Raw genomic sequence first — 15,509 nt, 5'->3', positions numbered from 1 at the left:
ACATATCCAAAACACCAAAAAGCAGGTAAGAGTAAGGTAAAACCAATCAAGAAAAGATAAAGCATTTTGACATTTACAAGTAACGACATAGAATTAGGTATCGGTCTTCAACATGTCAAATTTGCATATACGCAGTCTATCTTCCGTATATCTCCTGTAATCCTCCCAGTAAGAAGCAGCAATACCCAGCTAGGAGCAAGTTTGAAAGATTCATCTACTACCTCCATCTTGCATCAAAAACAAAGACCACTCTTCTTTGATCACTATCGGAGCTAGAAGAATATGCCATCCGGGGGTAAGCGGGTGGCGCCCCCTCTCAGAGCTTATTCCCGAATAGCAATACCTTCGGTCTTGAAAAAAATCCTAATAATCCTAATGTACTTATATAGCTACAGATATACCACAGTATCAAAATGCGATTGATTTAATACTGCCAAGGCGGATTAATGGCTTTGGACTTTTTGCGAGATGTCTTCAGTACGTTCCATATTCATTATCCACAGCCACGACGGGAGGCAAGTCACAGATCTTTCCAATCGTGATAGACAATAGGCTAGTACAGACCAGATAAAGAATGCTGCACACAGTTGAGACATGCTATTGTAGAAATGGCGATTGAGAGACCACGTCTTTCCTTTGACATGGATGGTCTAGCTCTTGCCGTGGGATATTGAAAAGTGGAACAAGCGGTTGCACTTGACCAGTATTGGAATCATGGCAGGGAACCGAAATTCACTTGCGTGGCCGATTTTGATGGACCACGGACAGGGTGGGCCCTGTATCAAGTGTTAGCAACACAATTGAATACTAGAGCGGGAAAGCATCATCCTAAGAGGGTGGGCCGGGGGGAACTTCAAAGAGCTTTCCCCACGGTACTCGAATAGACTCATTACCCCCAAGAATGTCTTCATAAGAACGCCGAAATCCCTTGTCCTGATTGTCATTCTCATTAGCGAAGTAGGATACATCGGCTGCGATGATGGCTGACTTCCACAGGCCCAGACTCCCTTTCTCGTCCCCCTCTTTTACCCCCTGCGAAGTACCGTGAGTAAATCATAGACTACCAGGAGTGAAATTGGAAATGCATGCACTGAACACAGGGGCCTTGGCATCTGGCTCCTCCTCTATTTTACTAGTTGCACCGCATGGGACGGCACTAGCGGAGATGAAATCGATGCTACTCTACCGCTTAGTGGATTTTCTGTCAACACGGAATATACTCGCGAAATATTGTAAAGAAAGGCGACGTTAGAAGTATAGCCAGCACAAAGGATAAAAGGAGCCTATATCCTCATATAGCAACCCTCGTCCCGATCATAGCTCCACAACCTGAGAGTAATCCAGACCCCCTTTGATGACCGCAATGTCCGAATTGTACGCAACCAGAATATTTCGCTGACTGAGAGAGCATACAATATTCCGTATACCCGAGAACCAGTCGTAGGGTATGAAGAAATGCCGGGTATATGAGACACGCTGCTCTCGAGGCTGATCGAGGTCGAAGCTGCTGACCCATGAATGGGTGTCCAGGAAAACGACTCTGGTTTGCATGATGACGCCAATGACATGGGTAACATGATGGCTGAGAGACGCAAGCTTAGCACTGAGTGGATTGCTGTAGCTTGAATCCTCACCATCAGTGCAGATAGCCGGAAGACTAGTCTCCCCTTTCTGTGGATTCCTGGCCTGCCCAGTCTCGGAACTCAGAGAGAGCTTTGTTGCATTGTAGAGATAAAGCCCGCACGTCTTAGCTGGTCCATTCAGCTCGGAGGCCTCGAGGAGGAAGTGTCGAGACCCTTGGCACAAGCATGGGTGGAGACTTTTCCAGTGATGACCTATCAGATTGACGTCCAGGCTGACAGTCGCAACTTCAGACCAGTCACTCCAGCAGTGGACTCGGGCTGTCGCTTCCTCCACACAAATCAGATGATGTTCTGATTCTGGATGCTGAAGCCACTTCCGCATGCCTTGTCCTTCGGGGTGCGCCCTCATGGCCTCCTGCTGACCATCGATGGTCCAAAGATAATCAGTCTGGCGCGTGGATACAAGAAACTTTCCGTCTGCTTCCCCTACCAGAACCTGCGTGATTGCTTGGTTGCTATCGAGGCGAATCTCGAACAGTAGGGCTTCGAGAACCCAGCCTTCCTGACGCCGTCGCTCCATCTTCCACGCGTGTATCTTATTCGACGTGTCAGTACTCATAATAATCCTCCGGTTCGGCCACCAGGCCAGGAGATGGACGCCTGAATTATGCCGGTATAAGGTGCGGAGGTAAGAGCCAGTTTGCATGTTGTAGAGACACACAGATCCATCGTCTTTACTGCAAAAGAGTGCCTGTTGTTGTGTGTCGACTGAGATGGCTACGACTTTGGGTCTCGCATCCGTCGTGATTGCTTCGACAAATGCAATGTGCATGTGTTCGCTGCTGCTATCGCCCGCTGAGTCGTGAACCAAGAGTGCAGACTGCCAGACGTTGCATTCTGAGCCCCTGACATCCGCAAGATGGAGTCCATCTTGGCCAAAAGCCAAATGTCGGATATGTAGCTTCGTTGACTGTACTTGGTACAGCAAGGTCAGCGTTTCGAACTCATATATCTGAATTGTACCCGAACCGACAGCCCCTGCAAGTAGATGTCCATCTGGACTAGCTGTCAATGTGTGACAATTTGCTCGAACACTCGAGATGACTTCGTCTTGGAACGGATTCAAGAGAATAAGCTCTCCATCAAGGTAGGAAGCCACAAGTCGATCGATGGCAGAATTCGGGTTAAACACCACAGCTGTGACCAAGTGGGTACTTGTTTCCCCATTGGCTAACTTCTTTCCACAAGTGCCAAAGTAAGCGTCCTCAAGCAGGTCCCATAGCACTATAGGTCTTCCGCTGTAGGCGACAGCCATCATTTTATGACCGACAGATATCGATAGAGCAGACGGTGCACGCTGTGCGTGCTTGATCATATCAGCCGAGTCATTCCAAGGTTTCCTCGTATTACTGGAAGCATCAGCATCGAGCTTCCAGGACGTGAGAAAGTTCTTAGCAGACGCAACCAGCAGCAGGTTGCCATCAACAACCATATTGATAGGCTGTGGCGGAGACTCGAAGCTCTGTAGGAGCTTGCGACAGCGAATCTCCCAGACTGCGATAGACTTCAGTCCACAAATGATAATGAGCTCTGATGGTCTGGTAATCTCGAGGAATCTTACGCCCTCATTATGCTGTATCACACCCTGTTCTTGACATGTTGCAGTGTGATATATTGCGACCATGCCAGTATTTAGACCCACGGCGAAAAAGCTCTCTCCGTAACAAATCGCGGTGGTCTGACCCTTTTGAAACTTCATACAGGAGAGCCTGTCATCCCAGTTGCTCTTGGGAAGTCCCGACACCTCTACCATTTTCCCGGGGCTCGGTGTCTGATAGATTGTTGATTCACTGGGACAAAAAGGAAGAATAAGCCCGTAGATTGCACTAGGAAATGCAATGAGAGCATCGGCGAATTTCGCTGCTATTCGAGCCAGGTCCATTGCCCAGCCTCTGATTATGTGCAATTCGTGACAAAGCGGCGATCTCTGCAGAGTGCAAGAATCGGCATATTTTGTGAGATGTTTCGCTGTGCGAATGAGATGAGTAATGTCTTTTGTCTTGGCGATCACTTCTATCCAGGAAAGAATGTTTGCTCTCAGGAATCTCATCACGAGTTCCAGTACACTGTCAGCCAGCGGGTCCGCTCTGGATAAGTGATAGGAAAAGGCCGCGCAAGCGTAGGTGGAAAACCTGCTGCGGACCTGGGAAGAATTAGTGATACCGCGCCTGCCCGTTCGAGGCGGTCTCATTTCATCGCCATTCAGATATAAAAGGCAGGCTTTAGCGAGTTGCGTGTTGGCCTTGACCTTATCGACAGCAAACTCGGATTCGATGTCGCCACCGCAAAGAAATTCACGGATACTTTCATGGGTCACCTGCACTCTTTGAAACTTGTCAATCGTTAATAACTGACCACACAGCGCCATTATGCTTTCCTCGAGCTTGGGAAGACTATCACTGATATCTAGCTCCAATGCAGATCCCAGCTCATCGACATGTAACGGCCGGATCGTAGATGTTACCCACGTCAGGATGGCTTTCCCTAGTCTTCGATTCCGCGGCTCTCGAGTCATAGAGTCCAGAGATCTTTGATAAAGGAGCTTTATTTCTCTTGGAACATCGTCTAGGACTTGGCGCATCTCCTGTACTGTATAGGTATTGGACAATTCGTTGAGAACGAGCACTGTCCACAGGAAAGACCCTTGCGACTTCTCCATGATCTTGCTAATGAGTAGGTCCCGATTATCTGTCACATCAATGGCCAATGACTTCGCCCTTTCTTCCACGACAAGTTTGATGTCTGCCAGTGTGTCGGCGGTCATCATCCGCTCAACAGCGCATCCTACTAGACCCGGCATTGAAAGTTGTTTTCCTAGTTCTGGAGTCTCTCGGCTAGTGATCAGAATCCTTAGAGGAATGGACGAATCGAGCTTGGCCAGCATGGTATCGAAGAAGTGAGAGATTGACGCACACTCGTCCAGGGCATCGATTACCCAGTAATGTGGCTGACGTTCGGCCTGGAAAGCACCGGATAGAAATAATTTTCTCCAGACGATACGTGGATCCTCATTGTCGACGCGGACATTGTCATTCCTCATGGCTAGAATTATATCTCGTACCTCAGGATTTATGCATGCCATCTGGAATGCCAGAGATCGCAAGCACGCACTGAGTCGAGATTGATATTTATCTGCGTGCTTGAAGAAATAGAAGCTGCAATTGGCTTTCGTTTGGCGCAGCTGGTTGATGACGTAGCCTGAAAGAACAGATTTCCCTGCTGCAGGCTTTCCGGTCACCAGCAGTATCATCGGAGCATTCTTGTCGAAATCCTTCCACCTTGCGTAGGACGGTTTCATCTCGAACCACGCGCAAGTCCCAGGCATGCGTGTATCATCGACCAGAATGAGGTCATCATCGGCCTGGTCGCAAGAGCCAATATAGTCTCCTAAAGCTTTGATCTGCTCCTTTCGAAGCCCGTCTTTTGAGCTGCGTTCTGTCACTATTAGTGCCTTGTTCCAGTGATGTTGTTGTAAGGCATACCGAGATTGGATATTTTCGCCACCGTAGAAGCTAAGGCGTTCCGCACAGTGATATATTTAGGGTCCTTTAGGCCTTCAAACTTGCAGATCGATCGATGATCCGCACCCAGGGGGATTTGCTGCTCGTCCGGATATCCCAGTGTCGCCGAGTTGGGATCGACAATCAGTGCTTTGAATAGACCCACGCTGACCTTATATGTCTCGTAGAATGACCAAAGCTCTATCTTTCCGGAGTGCTGTCGAAAGTCTTCATTGATTGATTGCAGTGTCTGAGAGCCGCGCTTGAGGTCAGAGACATAGGCCCGGCGAGAATAGGTTATGTGCAGTATATTTTCTAACAGCTTGGCCGAATCAGAGCCTCTATGCGGCGTGGCGAAGAAGTACATGGCATAAAATCGTTTTAACAATGCCTGGTACTGGGGATCTTGAGTCGCGAGCAAGTAGGTCTTCTTGATGACCAGTCCTCCCATGCTATGCCCTAAAAGAACCATGGGAGTTTGCTTGGAGCCCAGATGAGGAGACGTGCTCAGCTCCCCCAGTAGAGACTTTGCAAAGTGGTATATGTCTAGACAATTGTCCTTTCCTTTTGACCAGTCTGAGTCATAACCAAAACTGTGAACTCGCACATGTGTGAAGGCAGGGTCTTTCGGGAGCCAATCTTGCGGCCAATAGTGCGAGACCGACCCTGCTTTGCTCCATGTCTTCCTCGATCCACCCCCGAGACCATGTACAAAGATGAACTCAATAAGAGGCTCTGCTGGAGAGTGAAGCAGATTCAACCCAAGAGGTCCTTTCAAGTCATTGTTACCGCTTTCCGTGGCGAAGAATGATTTCCCGGAGGGATTATCACCAGGGCTGCTTCGACCGTACCGAGTCACAGAAGATGAATCGGTCTCTTTACTGAGGAAACTCTTGATTGACTAAGCATAATTTGGGGGTCACATAAGCAGTGTTGCCGCAAGTTAACATTGCGCCTTTGTAGAGACTGCACACTCACCATGATGTTTGCCGCATCCTGTTTCCCTTCTTCTGGAAAGGACACCGGATTAGGAGACAGATTCACTTTTCTTCCAATTTCGTGTCGCAGAGCTTGTTGCGTGAGGGGGGGGCCATGACTCCACGACATTTGAATGGAATGTGCTAAAATGTCAACGCAGTGAAGGTGGGGAACATCACGAGGTGACAAGGTGACTGACTGGCCATGTAAGCGCCCCTCAGGAACCGGTCGAAGTGATGGCGGGCCGGACCGGCAGCAACCCCGCCGTACTGTACTGTACCTGTACTGTACGGAGTACCCTTACCCACGAAGGCGAGACCGTGGGCGGGGTTGAATGGCAGATGCTTGCTTGTTATCTTGCCCCCAATCACCACGTATTTAGACGACCATACAATTTGACTACCACGGCTCTCGACTTTGTCACTACTGACCGTCTATCTTACCATCGTCTCTCTAATCGTACTCCCTCCTGTGGTGTCTGAAACCTGACACACACACGCGCCACTCCGGTCCCTTCGGCCCTCACCTTCTTTCCTGTCTTCCAAGATCATCTTGCGATGGGCTCGACAACCGCATACCCGCGCCTACCAGCCGGTGAACACAAAGCCTATATGGAATACGCCCTTGATCAAGCGCGACTGTCTCCCCCAGCACCCACCAAGTTCTGTGTTGGGGCCGTTCTAGTTGATGCTGATAAGAACGAGATCCTATCCACAGGGTATTCCATGGAATTACCCGGGGATCGACCCGGGGATCCGGGCAACACCCACGCCGAACACTGCTGCTTCATCAAAATCGCCGACCGGCACAATGTGCCCGAAGAGAGGATTGGGGAAGTGCTCCCGAAGAGTACCGTCTTGTATACCACCATGGAGCCCTGCAACAGGAGGCTGAGTGGCAATCGGACCTGCTGTGACAGGATTATCGGACTGGGGAACGCGATCAAGGTGGTCTACGTCGGAATCACGGAGCCGGAAAAGTTCATCGGCGAGAACACGGGACGGAAGCGGTTGGAGGATGCAGGCGTGCGAGTGGAGTTGATCGAGGGAATGGAAGACCGTTTAACCGAGGTCTCAACTGCGGGGCACGACGGCTGAATTTGTTGTTGTAACTACTGGTTGTTGGTGAACAGTCTTGGCAGTTGAACTACCTCTTAACGTCTCAAGCGACAGTCCTACCCTTGTTGTGACCATGGTTCCGCTTAGAAAGAACAATAAGTATTCGTGTTAGGATAGAATAATGGTATCTCGCTCTGCGAATCCTGAGATAGAAAGTCGAGAAAGAAGCAAAAAAAGCAAAAGAAGGGATGCTCACACTCGGACTCGAACCGAGGATCTCAGCATTACTAGTGCTGCGCTTTACCATCTAAGCCATGCGAGCTGCTTGATGACGTAGTTATCAAAAAGAATGTCTTATGACTACAGCAACTAAGCACTTAAACCTTGAGAGGTAGCACATTGGAAGTGAAAGGAAGGAGAGTCAGTCACTCGAGGGACATCAAGGGCCTCAAACTACTTTGTCTGTTACGTCCAAATTCAACGCTAGATACACAAGGTAGTATCCAGGCGGTAAATAACGTGGCTATACTTGTCACTAATGGTACGGGCACCGGCCTATCATAGCTTCCCCGTACGGCGCGCAACTCCACCATGGCGCTTGCCGCCGGTGTGCCCCCTCGAACGACTAAAGTAGCGATGCTATTTCTGTGACAATGTACTTTTGACCTGTCGCTGATTCGTGAATTAAGAGGACAAATTTTTGTAACGCATTGCTCTGTGCATGCGAAGACTTTCCAGCTCACAACAAGCTACCCAGCGTCAAGTGGCATTTCACAATACATCCACATTCCTGCGTCGAATGCAGAACCCTCGAACCAAGCAAGCTCTTTAGGTGTCATTCAAAGCACAATTCGACACCATGAGTCGTGCCACAGGCGATGAAACAGCCCAAGCAGCGAGAACGGCTTAATTGACCCAAATGTTCTTCAGAGTCAGTAATCAAGATCCGACCCACTGACCCAGAAAACTCCACTGACAGATCTTGCCCCAAGAACTACCCAAAGGCAGTCGCGTCCTCAGCATCGAAAGCCACGGCATCAGCTTTTGGGGCTCCACCTACCGGATCGATACCGAGCTCGCCGACGGGCGCCCTCATTCCTTCTTCATGAAGGTGCTCCCCGGTGGCGAGCGAGCCCGGGACATGGTGCGCGGCGAATTCGAGTCCATGAAAGCGATCTACGCCGTTACGCCGGACTTCGCGCCCCAGCCTCTCGACTGGGGGCCCCTGCAATCCGACCCCGACCAGCACTTTTTCCTCTGCGAGTACCGCGACATGATCAGCGAGATGCCGGATCCCGACCAATTTGCCGCGCGTCTCGCCGCCCTCCACAGCAGGAGCGTCTCCCCGACGGGTCGATTTGGGTTCCACGTGGTCACGCACAATGGCAACCTGCCGCAGAGGACGGAGTGGGAGGATAGCTGGGAGGTGTTCTTCGCCAAGAGCCTGCGGCACGCGCTCGACCTGGAGATCCAGGCTAAGGGCCCCGACCCGGAGCTCGATCGCCTCGCGCCTGTGATCTTCGAGCGGGTGATCCCCCGTCTGCTGCGACCGTTGGAGAGTGAGGGCCGGTCGGTGAAGCCGGCCCTCGTGCATGGGGATCTCTGGTACGCCAACTCCGGGGTGGATGTGGAGACCAACCAGTCTCTGGTTTATGACGCTTGCTGCTTCTATGCGCATAACGAATGTGGGATCCCTTTATCTTTGTCTTCCCTGGGTGCCAATGGTGCCATACTCGCTGGGCTGATGGGTGAGATGCTAACAGAGGCACCGTGCAGATGAGTTCGGTCAATGGCGCCCGATCTGCAATCGGTTTGGAGAAGAGTACCTCGCTGCATATCGGTCTTATATCCAAGTTTCCGATCCTGAAGAGGATTATGAGGGACGTCTCGACCTGTATAAGTTGTGCGTTGGCGGTTCACTCTGGATCCCCACAAGGCAATGTGACACTAACAACAGAAAGGCGATTTAATACCCACGTATCTGCCCTCTTCACAGATAATGAAGGGCTTAGAGTGCAGTAAGACCGCCAGTCTCCAAGGTCTACAACAGAATCTACTGACCAAATGACAGAATGCTAGGCGACATGAAAGATTTGATTCGGCGGTATGGTCAAGAACTCGACGCTAAGCCACTAGTTCGAGCCCGAGTATATTAACTCGAGCTATTCCGAGTCAATAGATAAGAGACAAGCAATGGAAGACAATCCTCAAGCATGTCTTTGACCTGACATTGAGAAAATAGTATATCGACACGTCAAGAACATGAATCTGTTCACTCTGTTGTTGATTTCGTAGTAGGAATGACCGGGGCTTTGAACCTTGGTGTCGGGGTCGCAGGGCCCAGCAAACAATCCAGTATCCGCTATCCACAAGACTCCCATTGCACTGGGATAAATGACAAACAATCGCAAAAGCAACCAGTTCTAATGTCGGAACCACATTATTTTCTCAGTAAGGAGTTGCGGATGTTATTGATCTATCCTATAAATGCTTTGAATTATACGAAGACCCACTTGGTGGCGCATAAAGCCCCACATAAGTGCCACAGATCGTAAGAAAAGTGGGGCTATGTTTTAGTATCGAGCACATCTGTACAACAACAGCCGCGGTGGTGTAGTGGTATTAACATTGCAGAGCCCCCGTACTAGCCTTATGCTAGCGGTGTGGAGTGCAGATTCTGGGTTCGAGTCCCAGTCGCGGCATTACTTTTTTTTTCTTTTTTGCATGCCAGCAAAGGGTGGGCGTCATGGGGGCGTCATTCCGGGGGAGGTGGGTGTGGGTGAGGGTGAGGGGGGGGGAGGGGTTGAGAAGGCTTGCTTGAGATATACGCCAGTTGTGGTGGGGCTGCGCGAGAGAATGCTTTGGATGGTAGAGAGATGTGTGAAAGGGGAGACTTGGAAATATCACACGATACCACACGATGGGTGGGGCTAAGTGAGGTTGAGGAGAGCTACAGCAGCTCTAGCTATTAATGTGATGGCCAGAATCGAATAGAAGTATAGCCTACAGAAGTAGTCCTTCTGTGGTACTACTCCTAGTTGAGATTCTACTTCCACAAAAGTCTCATATTAAGTTACATCAACCCCGACAATGCACATCCTGCCACTCTTGCACCTCTCGAACCTCGACCCGGAGCATCTGATCAAGATACGCATCCGCCTCGGCAGCATAGAAGCACCGCGCCCGAATCAGCGCACCATATTTATAAAGCACAAACGGAATCGGAACACACGCCAGAGCCAAGAATGCCGGTACCGACGCCGCCCACCGCGGCCCCAAGCCCTGATACATCTGATCCGTGAACAAAGGGAACGCAGCTGCAAAGACAGAGTTCATGAGGGTGCATACAGCCATGACGGACGCCGCGTATATCGTATACGAGTCGACTAGATAGTTGTAGCAGGGCAGAAAGATCATCGCAAGCCATACCCGACCGGGACACTGCCCAGAACGGGAACGATCCAGGGAATGCTCACAGGAACAATCGTCCACGCGAACCAGAACAAGCCCACGGGGAGGGCAATGCTGGCGGGGAGGGCGTCCAGGAGACGCACTTCTGGTGGCAAGCGGGCTGTGTCCCGGCAGCGCGTCCGGTTCATTCTCTTGACATATCGCGTATGGTAGACAAGGACGTGGGGGATTGCAAACAGAACACCAACCAGCATCCCGATGAAGGTCAACCCGGTCTCCAGTGAATTCCAGCCCCGGATCTGCTGAAACACGATTGGGTAGGCGGCGAAAGACATGTACGTGATTCCACTGCGGATCGAGCTGTAAATAGACAGAAGCAGAACGATCGGCTCGCGGAAGAGCAGCACCCACGGCCGGAAAAGAAGCGTGCGCAGCTCGGTACCGATCTGCTCACGGCCGTGGCTTACGTCCATGACACTGCGGTAGACGCGGCCTGTGGGTTTCGTCAACCGCCTGGCGCGAGTGGCCAGCAGCACGGGCGCATATGTCTCCGGCAGCAGCCAGAACAAGGCCAGGGTGACTGTTCCCGCGAGGATAGCCATGGCCCCCTGGATCCACCGCCAGCCACCCGCAACCTCGACTGCGGCACCGATAACGGGACCGAGCACGGCAAGGAACGGAACTGCCGCGTAGAATCCCATGGACACCCCTCGGGCCTTGGCCGGGAACAAGTCGGCTATCACGCTCCCGGAGACAGCCACGGGCGCAGACCCCAGGCTGCCCGCGAGAAAAAGGAGAATGATTACCGTCGCAATGTTGGGGGATGCGCCAACGCCCGCGCTGAACGCCGTCAGACACACGCCACTCACCAGCATGATCACCCGACGTCCGTAGGCCTCACTCAATGCACCAAACAGCAACGGGCCCAGCGCGAAACCGAGCACGAACAGTGAGGATCCCAGGAGGGCAACCTCAACTGAAACGTGGAATTCGTTGGTGACATCGACCAGTCCGGCGGAGTATGCCGAGGAGCAGAACGCCACGACCAGGCTGGCCAGGGTGGAGAGCACGGTAATGGCCCATTTCGTGGCGTCGCGGAATTTCATCGGATCGCGGGGGTCTTCAGCCAGCCAGGTGACGATATACGGGTGAGAATCGGTGCCAGAGCCTTCGTATCGGTGGTGCAGGATGTCTTGGGTGATGAAGCCATCGTCGAAGATCAGGCGGAGGAACGGGACTTTCCTATTCAGGACAGCGTACTCTCCGGAAGGTGCCATCTTCACCTGGGTGTATCATCGATGTTACTAACAGTGGCTGCGAGGTATCCAGTTGATTATGGAGTGACTGATTATACTCACCATGATTCAAATTCAAAATCGATCCCAGCACCTTCGAGCATGGCATTTTGCACAACTCATTCCATGCCGAAAAACAGTAATATAAAGCCCGATCTCACCGACCGGCTTCACAGCTGTCGTCATGACCAGATCGACTCGAAAGGGAGATACAAGTCAGTAACATGGAGGCAAGCACAGCAGCAAAACTCAGTCCTTTCAATCTGCCGAGCTTACAGTAGATTGCACATCCCGTGATACCTTCAGTGCACCATTATTCTTATCCTCACAGCAACGCAGCCAATGACCGCTCCCTCGCATGTGCAGGAAACGATTATTAATTCAGTGCTCGCGCCAAGCGGTACGATAAGCTTACACAGTAGATTTGCTTTCATTACCCTTGACTTTGACCCGCCATAGAATTGGGAACGAAGAGCCGGTGGCACGATGCACGGCTGATCTCCAATGTGTACTTGAGAAACTCATCCATATGACCTGGTCTTTCCTGTCAGGCTAAATTCCCCGACTGGCCCCTTGTGGGGTGATAAGAGCCTTGGCGTCTGCAACACAAGCTCTCGATAATCTGTCATTAGAATGCGCCTGGCCTCCGGATCCAAGGTTGTGGGACTGGCTAGTAGATAGTTGTCCTACGGCGCATGATGCGGCAAAAGTCAAGCCGCTTTGCCGAGTCAGGATTGTTGCAGTGCATTTACCCCAACTGGGAGAGGATAGGGATTGGGAATAAAATCATGCATTCGCATAGATAGATCTATCGACCATCCGTGATGATGGATTTCGCGATTCCTTGACACCGACCGGTGGAAGGACTGGCGAATTGTGGACCGGGTTTAGTTATGATTCGTGATACAGTAATGCATTGGATCTCAGCGAAGCCAGAGTGATCTTCAATCTCTCAACATCTAGCACTAGAAGAAAGCTTAATGTAGATGATCTGGCTGCAGATCGACGATGGGGAGCTGTGAAATTTGTGGCCACAAGTGATACACTGCAGAACCTGCGCAGCTGGAAGATAGATGCTAACCAAGAAGCACAGAAGTGAAGCATTGAGAGCACCAATCGCCCAAGTGAGAACAAGATTGCATCAGGTTGATCCCGGGATGATCTGTGATAGCATACCTGGTCAAATACTGCCCAATGCTAATACCCTCAGCATGGGACAGTCAATCGTCATAAACCGCAGTTGACAGTATTGACACGCTGCACTAGCACATTTAAGCATCCGCTTTCACTCATTTAGTCAATGATCTGCCTTCTGTATCTTCGATGCTTACAACAAACCAAGTAAATATCTTCGAAAACTTTGCGATATATAAGCATTCTTCCTGTGTTTTTCTTTCTCTCTTTTTTATTTTCCTTCTCGGGCAAGCTTCTTTTATAGTGCGACAAGGTTCCATTCAACTAACGATTTTGGCTAGCTGCTATTCGTTCATTTGGAGCCATATTGGAAGACTTGCAGCTGGTAAATACTTCTGTCGCTCCCAATCTGACTCTTCTTCAAAGCTCGGAATGTGTTGATGGATGATTGGTGATGGCGTGATGGGATTACGGCTCCAGACTACTCGTGTGGTTGAAGCGGATGACAGGTAGTATACGCGCTACCACTGCTGTGATTGTACAAGAAATATCCTATGGTGCAGTCCTAAGTGGAGCCCTGATGTTTATGTTATTCCTGTTATTCCCAATCTGTGGAAAAGTCTTGCTATGCAATTCTGGTATGACTATAAGTGCGAAAAGTCGACATGACGAACGCTGGGTCAAAGATGGTCATGGTTTGGAAGAAGCGGGCATAACATCAGTGCTATCAAGAGTCAGTCTCGCTCGCATCGAAACCAAAAGAGGAACACCACATACCGTAACATCCTCCCACTTCTCCCAACCGCGTCCCTTCACAGCGGCCAACTCCTCCATCGTGTACTGTTTGCCGGTGGTGAAGTAGCCGGCGTTAATCTTGGCATCGATCTCGACGCGGGAGTCATTGGGGATCATGTCCTCCGGGATAGGCACACGCTCCAAGATCTTAATTCCAGAGTCAACAATGGCGTCATGCTTCATGTTGGACATGGACAGCATCCGGTCGATCTTTTTGATACCCAGCCAGTGCAGAATGTCGGGCATGAGGGCTTGGAAGCGCATCTAATCATAAATTAGCAGTGACCGACCGCAAAATATGGGCAACACCTACGTCTCGAACACCGGCAATATTCTCCGTGCGAGTGAAGTACTTGTCCGCAGTATCACCACCGCGCTTGCGAGCATTATAGACCAAGTACTTGATGACCTCACCCAGAGCACGACCTTCCTTCCGGAAGTAGATCACCACGCCGCTGCCGCCGTTCTGCGCCTCCCGGATCGCCTCCGCGATACCAAACGCCAAGTACGGACGACACGTACAGATATCCGATTGGAAGACGTCGCTACCATTGCACTCGTCGTGAATCCGCAGCGCCAACCGGACATTCTCGTCTGAGACTCTCTCGGGAGGCCCAAAGATGTAAACCGTCAATCCACCTATCGGAGGCAGGAAGACCTTCAGATCTGGGCGCGTGATGAGTTCGGGGTAACTTCCGCCCGTGTGCTCGAAGAGCGTCCGCCGCAGCGTCCCCTCATCCACGCCGAACCGCTCCGCAACCCCCGGCAGGTACCAGACGGGCTCCACGGCGACCTTGGTGACGCGAACCTCGCCGCCGGAGTCCACCACAATCGAACCGTCGACATCGAGCTTGCCCTCCCGCACGGCCTCGCCAATCTCGGCCAGCTTCATGTTCGCGCGCGTGACAGCCATGGTGGGCCGGATGTCCCAGCCAGCCTCCAACTCGTCCCGGTACTGGTTGACGACATCGTGGCCGTAGGGGTCCATGGACACGATCTTGGTCTTGTCGCCCCAGGCGGGCTGCGGAGGAAACTTGAAGGTAGGCTCGCTGTTGCGGAGGTCCGGGCGGAAATCCGGGTCCAGGTCGCCCGCCGCAATCGCGAGGGCGTTGTAAATGCTGTAGCTTCCGCCATGAGCGCCCATAGCGTTGCGGCGCTTGAGGAGGTTCGGGCTACGAGAGACGATCACCGGACCGCGGGATTTGGCATCGGGGGCGCCCCATTCGAGCGGGACGGGATCGATCCCGCTTTGGCCGGGGTAGGTAGTTAGCTATGGGGAGTGTGGGTCAGTGGGTTTCTCTGTAAGAGTTAGGAACTGGGGAACTACACGCCACACGTACGACAATGTGCTTGCTGTAACGAGAAGTAGAAGTCGGCGACTGAACGACGGTTGTCGCCGCTTCAGTGGGCTTGGGGGATGTATCAAGCTGCGGGGTACTGGCAGTCATGGTGACACGGGAGAAGGATTAGAGGATATGAAAAGAAGAGAGAAAAGGAAGGGGGGGGATTCAGTGACATAAATAGGGAAGAGGAGAAGCAGTGGAAGTGGATAAAGGGGAGAAAGAGAAGATGACGATGGGGAATGGAGAATGAGAGTGGGAGGGGGAGGGGGAGGGGGAGGGGAGTAGAAGAGGGAAGTTGTAGCTTGCTCGGTCCGACCGATCAGGCTGCTTGCTGTCCCCCAGTGAATGAAAG

The 15,509-nt window shown here is 51.6% G+C and overlaps 5 protein-coding genes and 2 non-coding genes across 7 annotated transcripts; 3 read left to right on the top strand and 4 right to left on the bottom strand.

The window, feature by feature from the left end:
* Nucleotides 1-1,018: 1,018 nt before the first annotated feature.
* BO72DRAFT_170563 (NACHT and WD domain protein) lies at nucleotides 1,019-6,269 on the bottom strand. The gene is made up of 3 exons (XM_040939367.1): nucleotides 6,122-6,269; nucleotides 5,126-6,044; nucleotides 1,019-5,078 (listed from the first exon to the last, which is right to left on the bottom strand). Exons 1-3 carry the CDS (start codon nucleotides 6,248-6,250, stop codon nucleotides 1,315-1,317), a joined length of 4,812 nt encoding a protein of 1,603 aa, XP_040799417.1. The 5' UTR covers nucleotides 6,251-6,269; the 3' UTR covers nucleotides 1,019-1,314.
* Nucleotides 6,270-6,492: 223 nt separating this feature from the next.
* Nucleotides 6,493-7,387, top strand: BO72DRAFT_449802 (putative DRAP deaminase). Its single transcript, XM_040945103.1, has one exon. The coding sequence runs from the start codon at nucleotides 6,679-6,681 to the stop codon at nucleotides 7,216-7,218; it is 540 nt and encodes a 179-aa protein (XP_040799416.1). The 5' UTR covers nucleotides 6,493-6,678; the 3' UTR covers nucleotides 7,219-7,387.
* A 41-nt stretch (nucleotides 7,388-7,428) lies between these two features.
* Nucleotides 7,429-7,501, bottom strand: BO72DRAFT_t179. The gene has a single exon. It is a non-coding gene; the product is annotated as a tRNA-Thr (tRNA).
* Nucleotides 7,502-7,871: 370 nt separating this feature from the next.
* Nucleotides 7,872-9,386, top strand: BO72DRAFT_408180 (uncharacterized protein). The gene is made up of 5 exons (XM_040942375.1): nucleotides 7,872-8,110; nucleotides 8,168-8,864; nucleotides 8,956-9,082; nucleotides 9,141-9,197; nucleotides 9,251-9,386. The coding sequence occupies exons 1-5, from the start codon at nucleotides 8,099-8,101 to the stop codon at nucleotides 9,333-9,335; spliced, it is 978 nt and encodes a 325-aa protein (XP_040799415.1). The 5' UTR covers nucleotides 7,872-8,098; the 3' UTR covers nucleotides 9,336-9,386.
* A 395-nt stretch (nucleotides 9,387-9,781) lies between these two features.
* On the top strand, nucleotides 9,782-9,881 carry BO72DRAFT_t188. The gene has a single exon. It is a non-coding gene; the product is annotated as a tRNA-Thr (tRNA).
* Nucleotides 9,882-10,580: 699 nt separating this feature from the next.
* Nucleotides 10,581-11,951, bottom strand: BO72DRAFT_513307 (MFS general substrate transporter; the record flags this gene model as incomplete). Its single annotated transcript, XM_040949462.1, has 2 exons — nucleotides 10,581-11,873; nucleotides 11,949-11,951. 2 exons carry the CDS (start codon nucleotides 11,949-11,951, stop codon nucleotides 10,593-10,595), a joined length of 1,284 nt encoding a protein of 427 aa, XP_040799414.1. The 3' UTR covers nucleotides 10,581-10,592.
* Nucleotides 11,952-13,737: 1,786 nt separating this feature from the next.
* On the bottom strand, nucleotides 13,738-15,262 carry BO72DRAFT_460399 (putative GTP cyclohydrolase II; the record flags this gene model as incomplete). Its single annotated transcript, XM_040946467.1, has 4 exons — nucleotides 13,738-13,743; nucleotides 13,797-14,078; nucleotides 14,128-15,084; nucleotides 15,155-15,262. The coding sequence occupies 4 exons, from the start codon at nucleotides 15,260-15,262 to the stop codon at nucleotides 13,738-13,740; spliced, it is 1,353 nt and encodes a 450-aa protein (XP_040799413.1).
* Nucleotides 15,263-15,509: the final 247 nt, after the last annotated feature.

Source organism: Aspergillus fijiensis (assembly GCF_003184825.1).
Source record: "Aspergillus fijiensis CBS 313.89 unplaced genomic scaffold BO72scaffold_37, whole genome shotgun sequence".
Classification (NCBI taxonomy): domain Eukaryota; kingdom Fungi; phylum Ascomycota; class Eurotiomycetes; order Eurotiales; family Aspergillaceae; genus Aspergillus; species Aspergillus fijiensis.
This window is presented reverse-complemented; position numbering and strand designations above follow the sequence as displayed.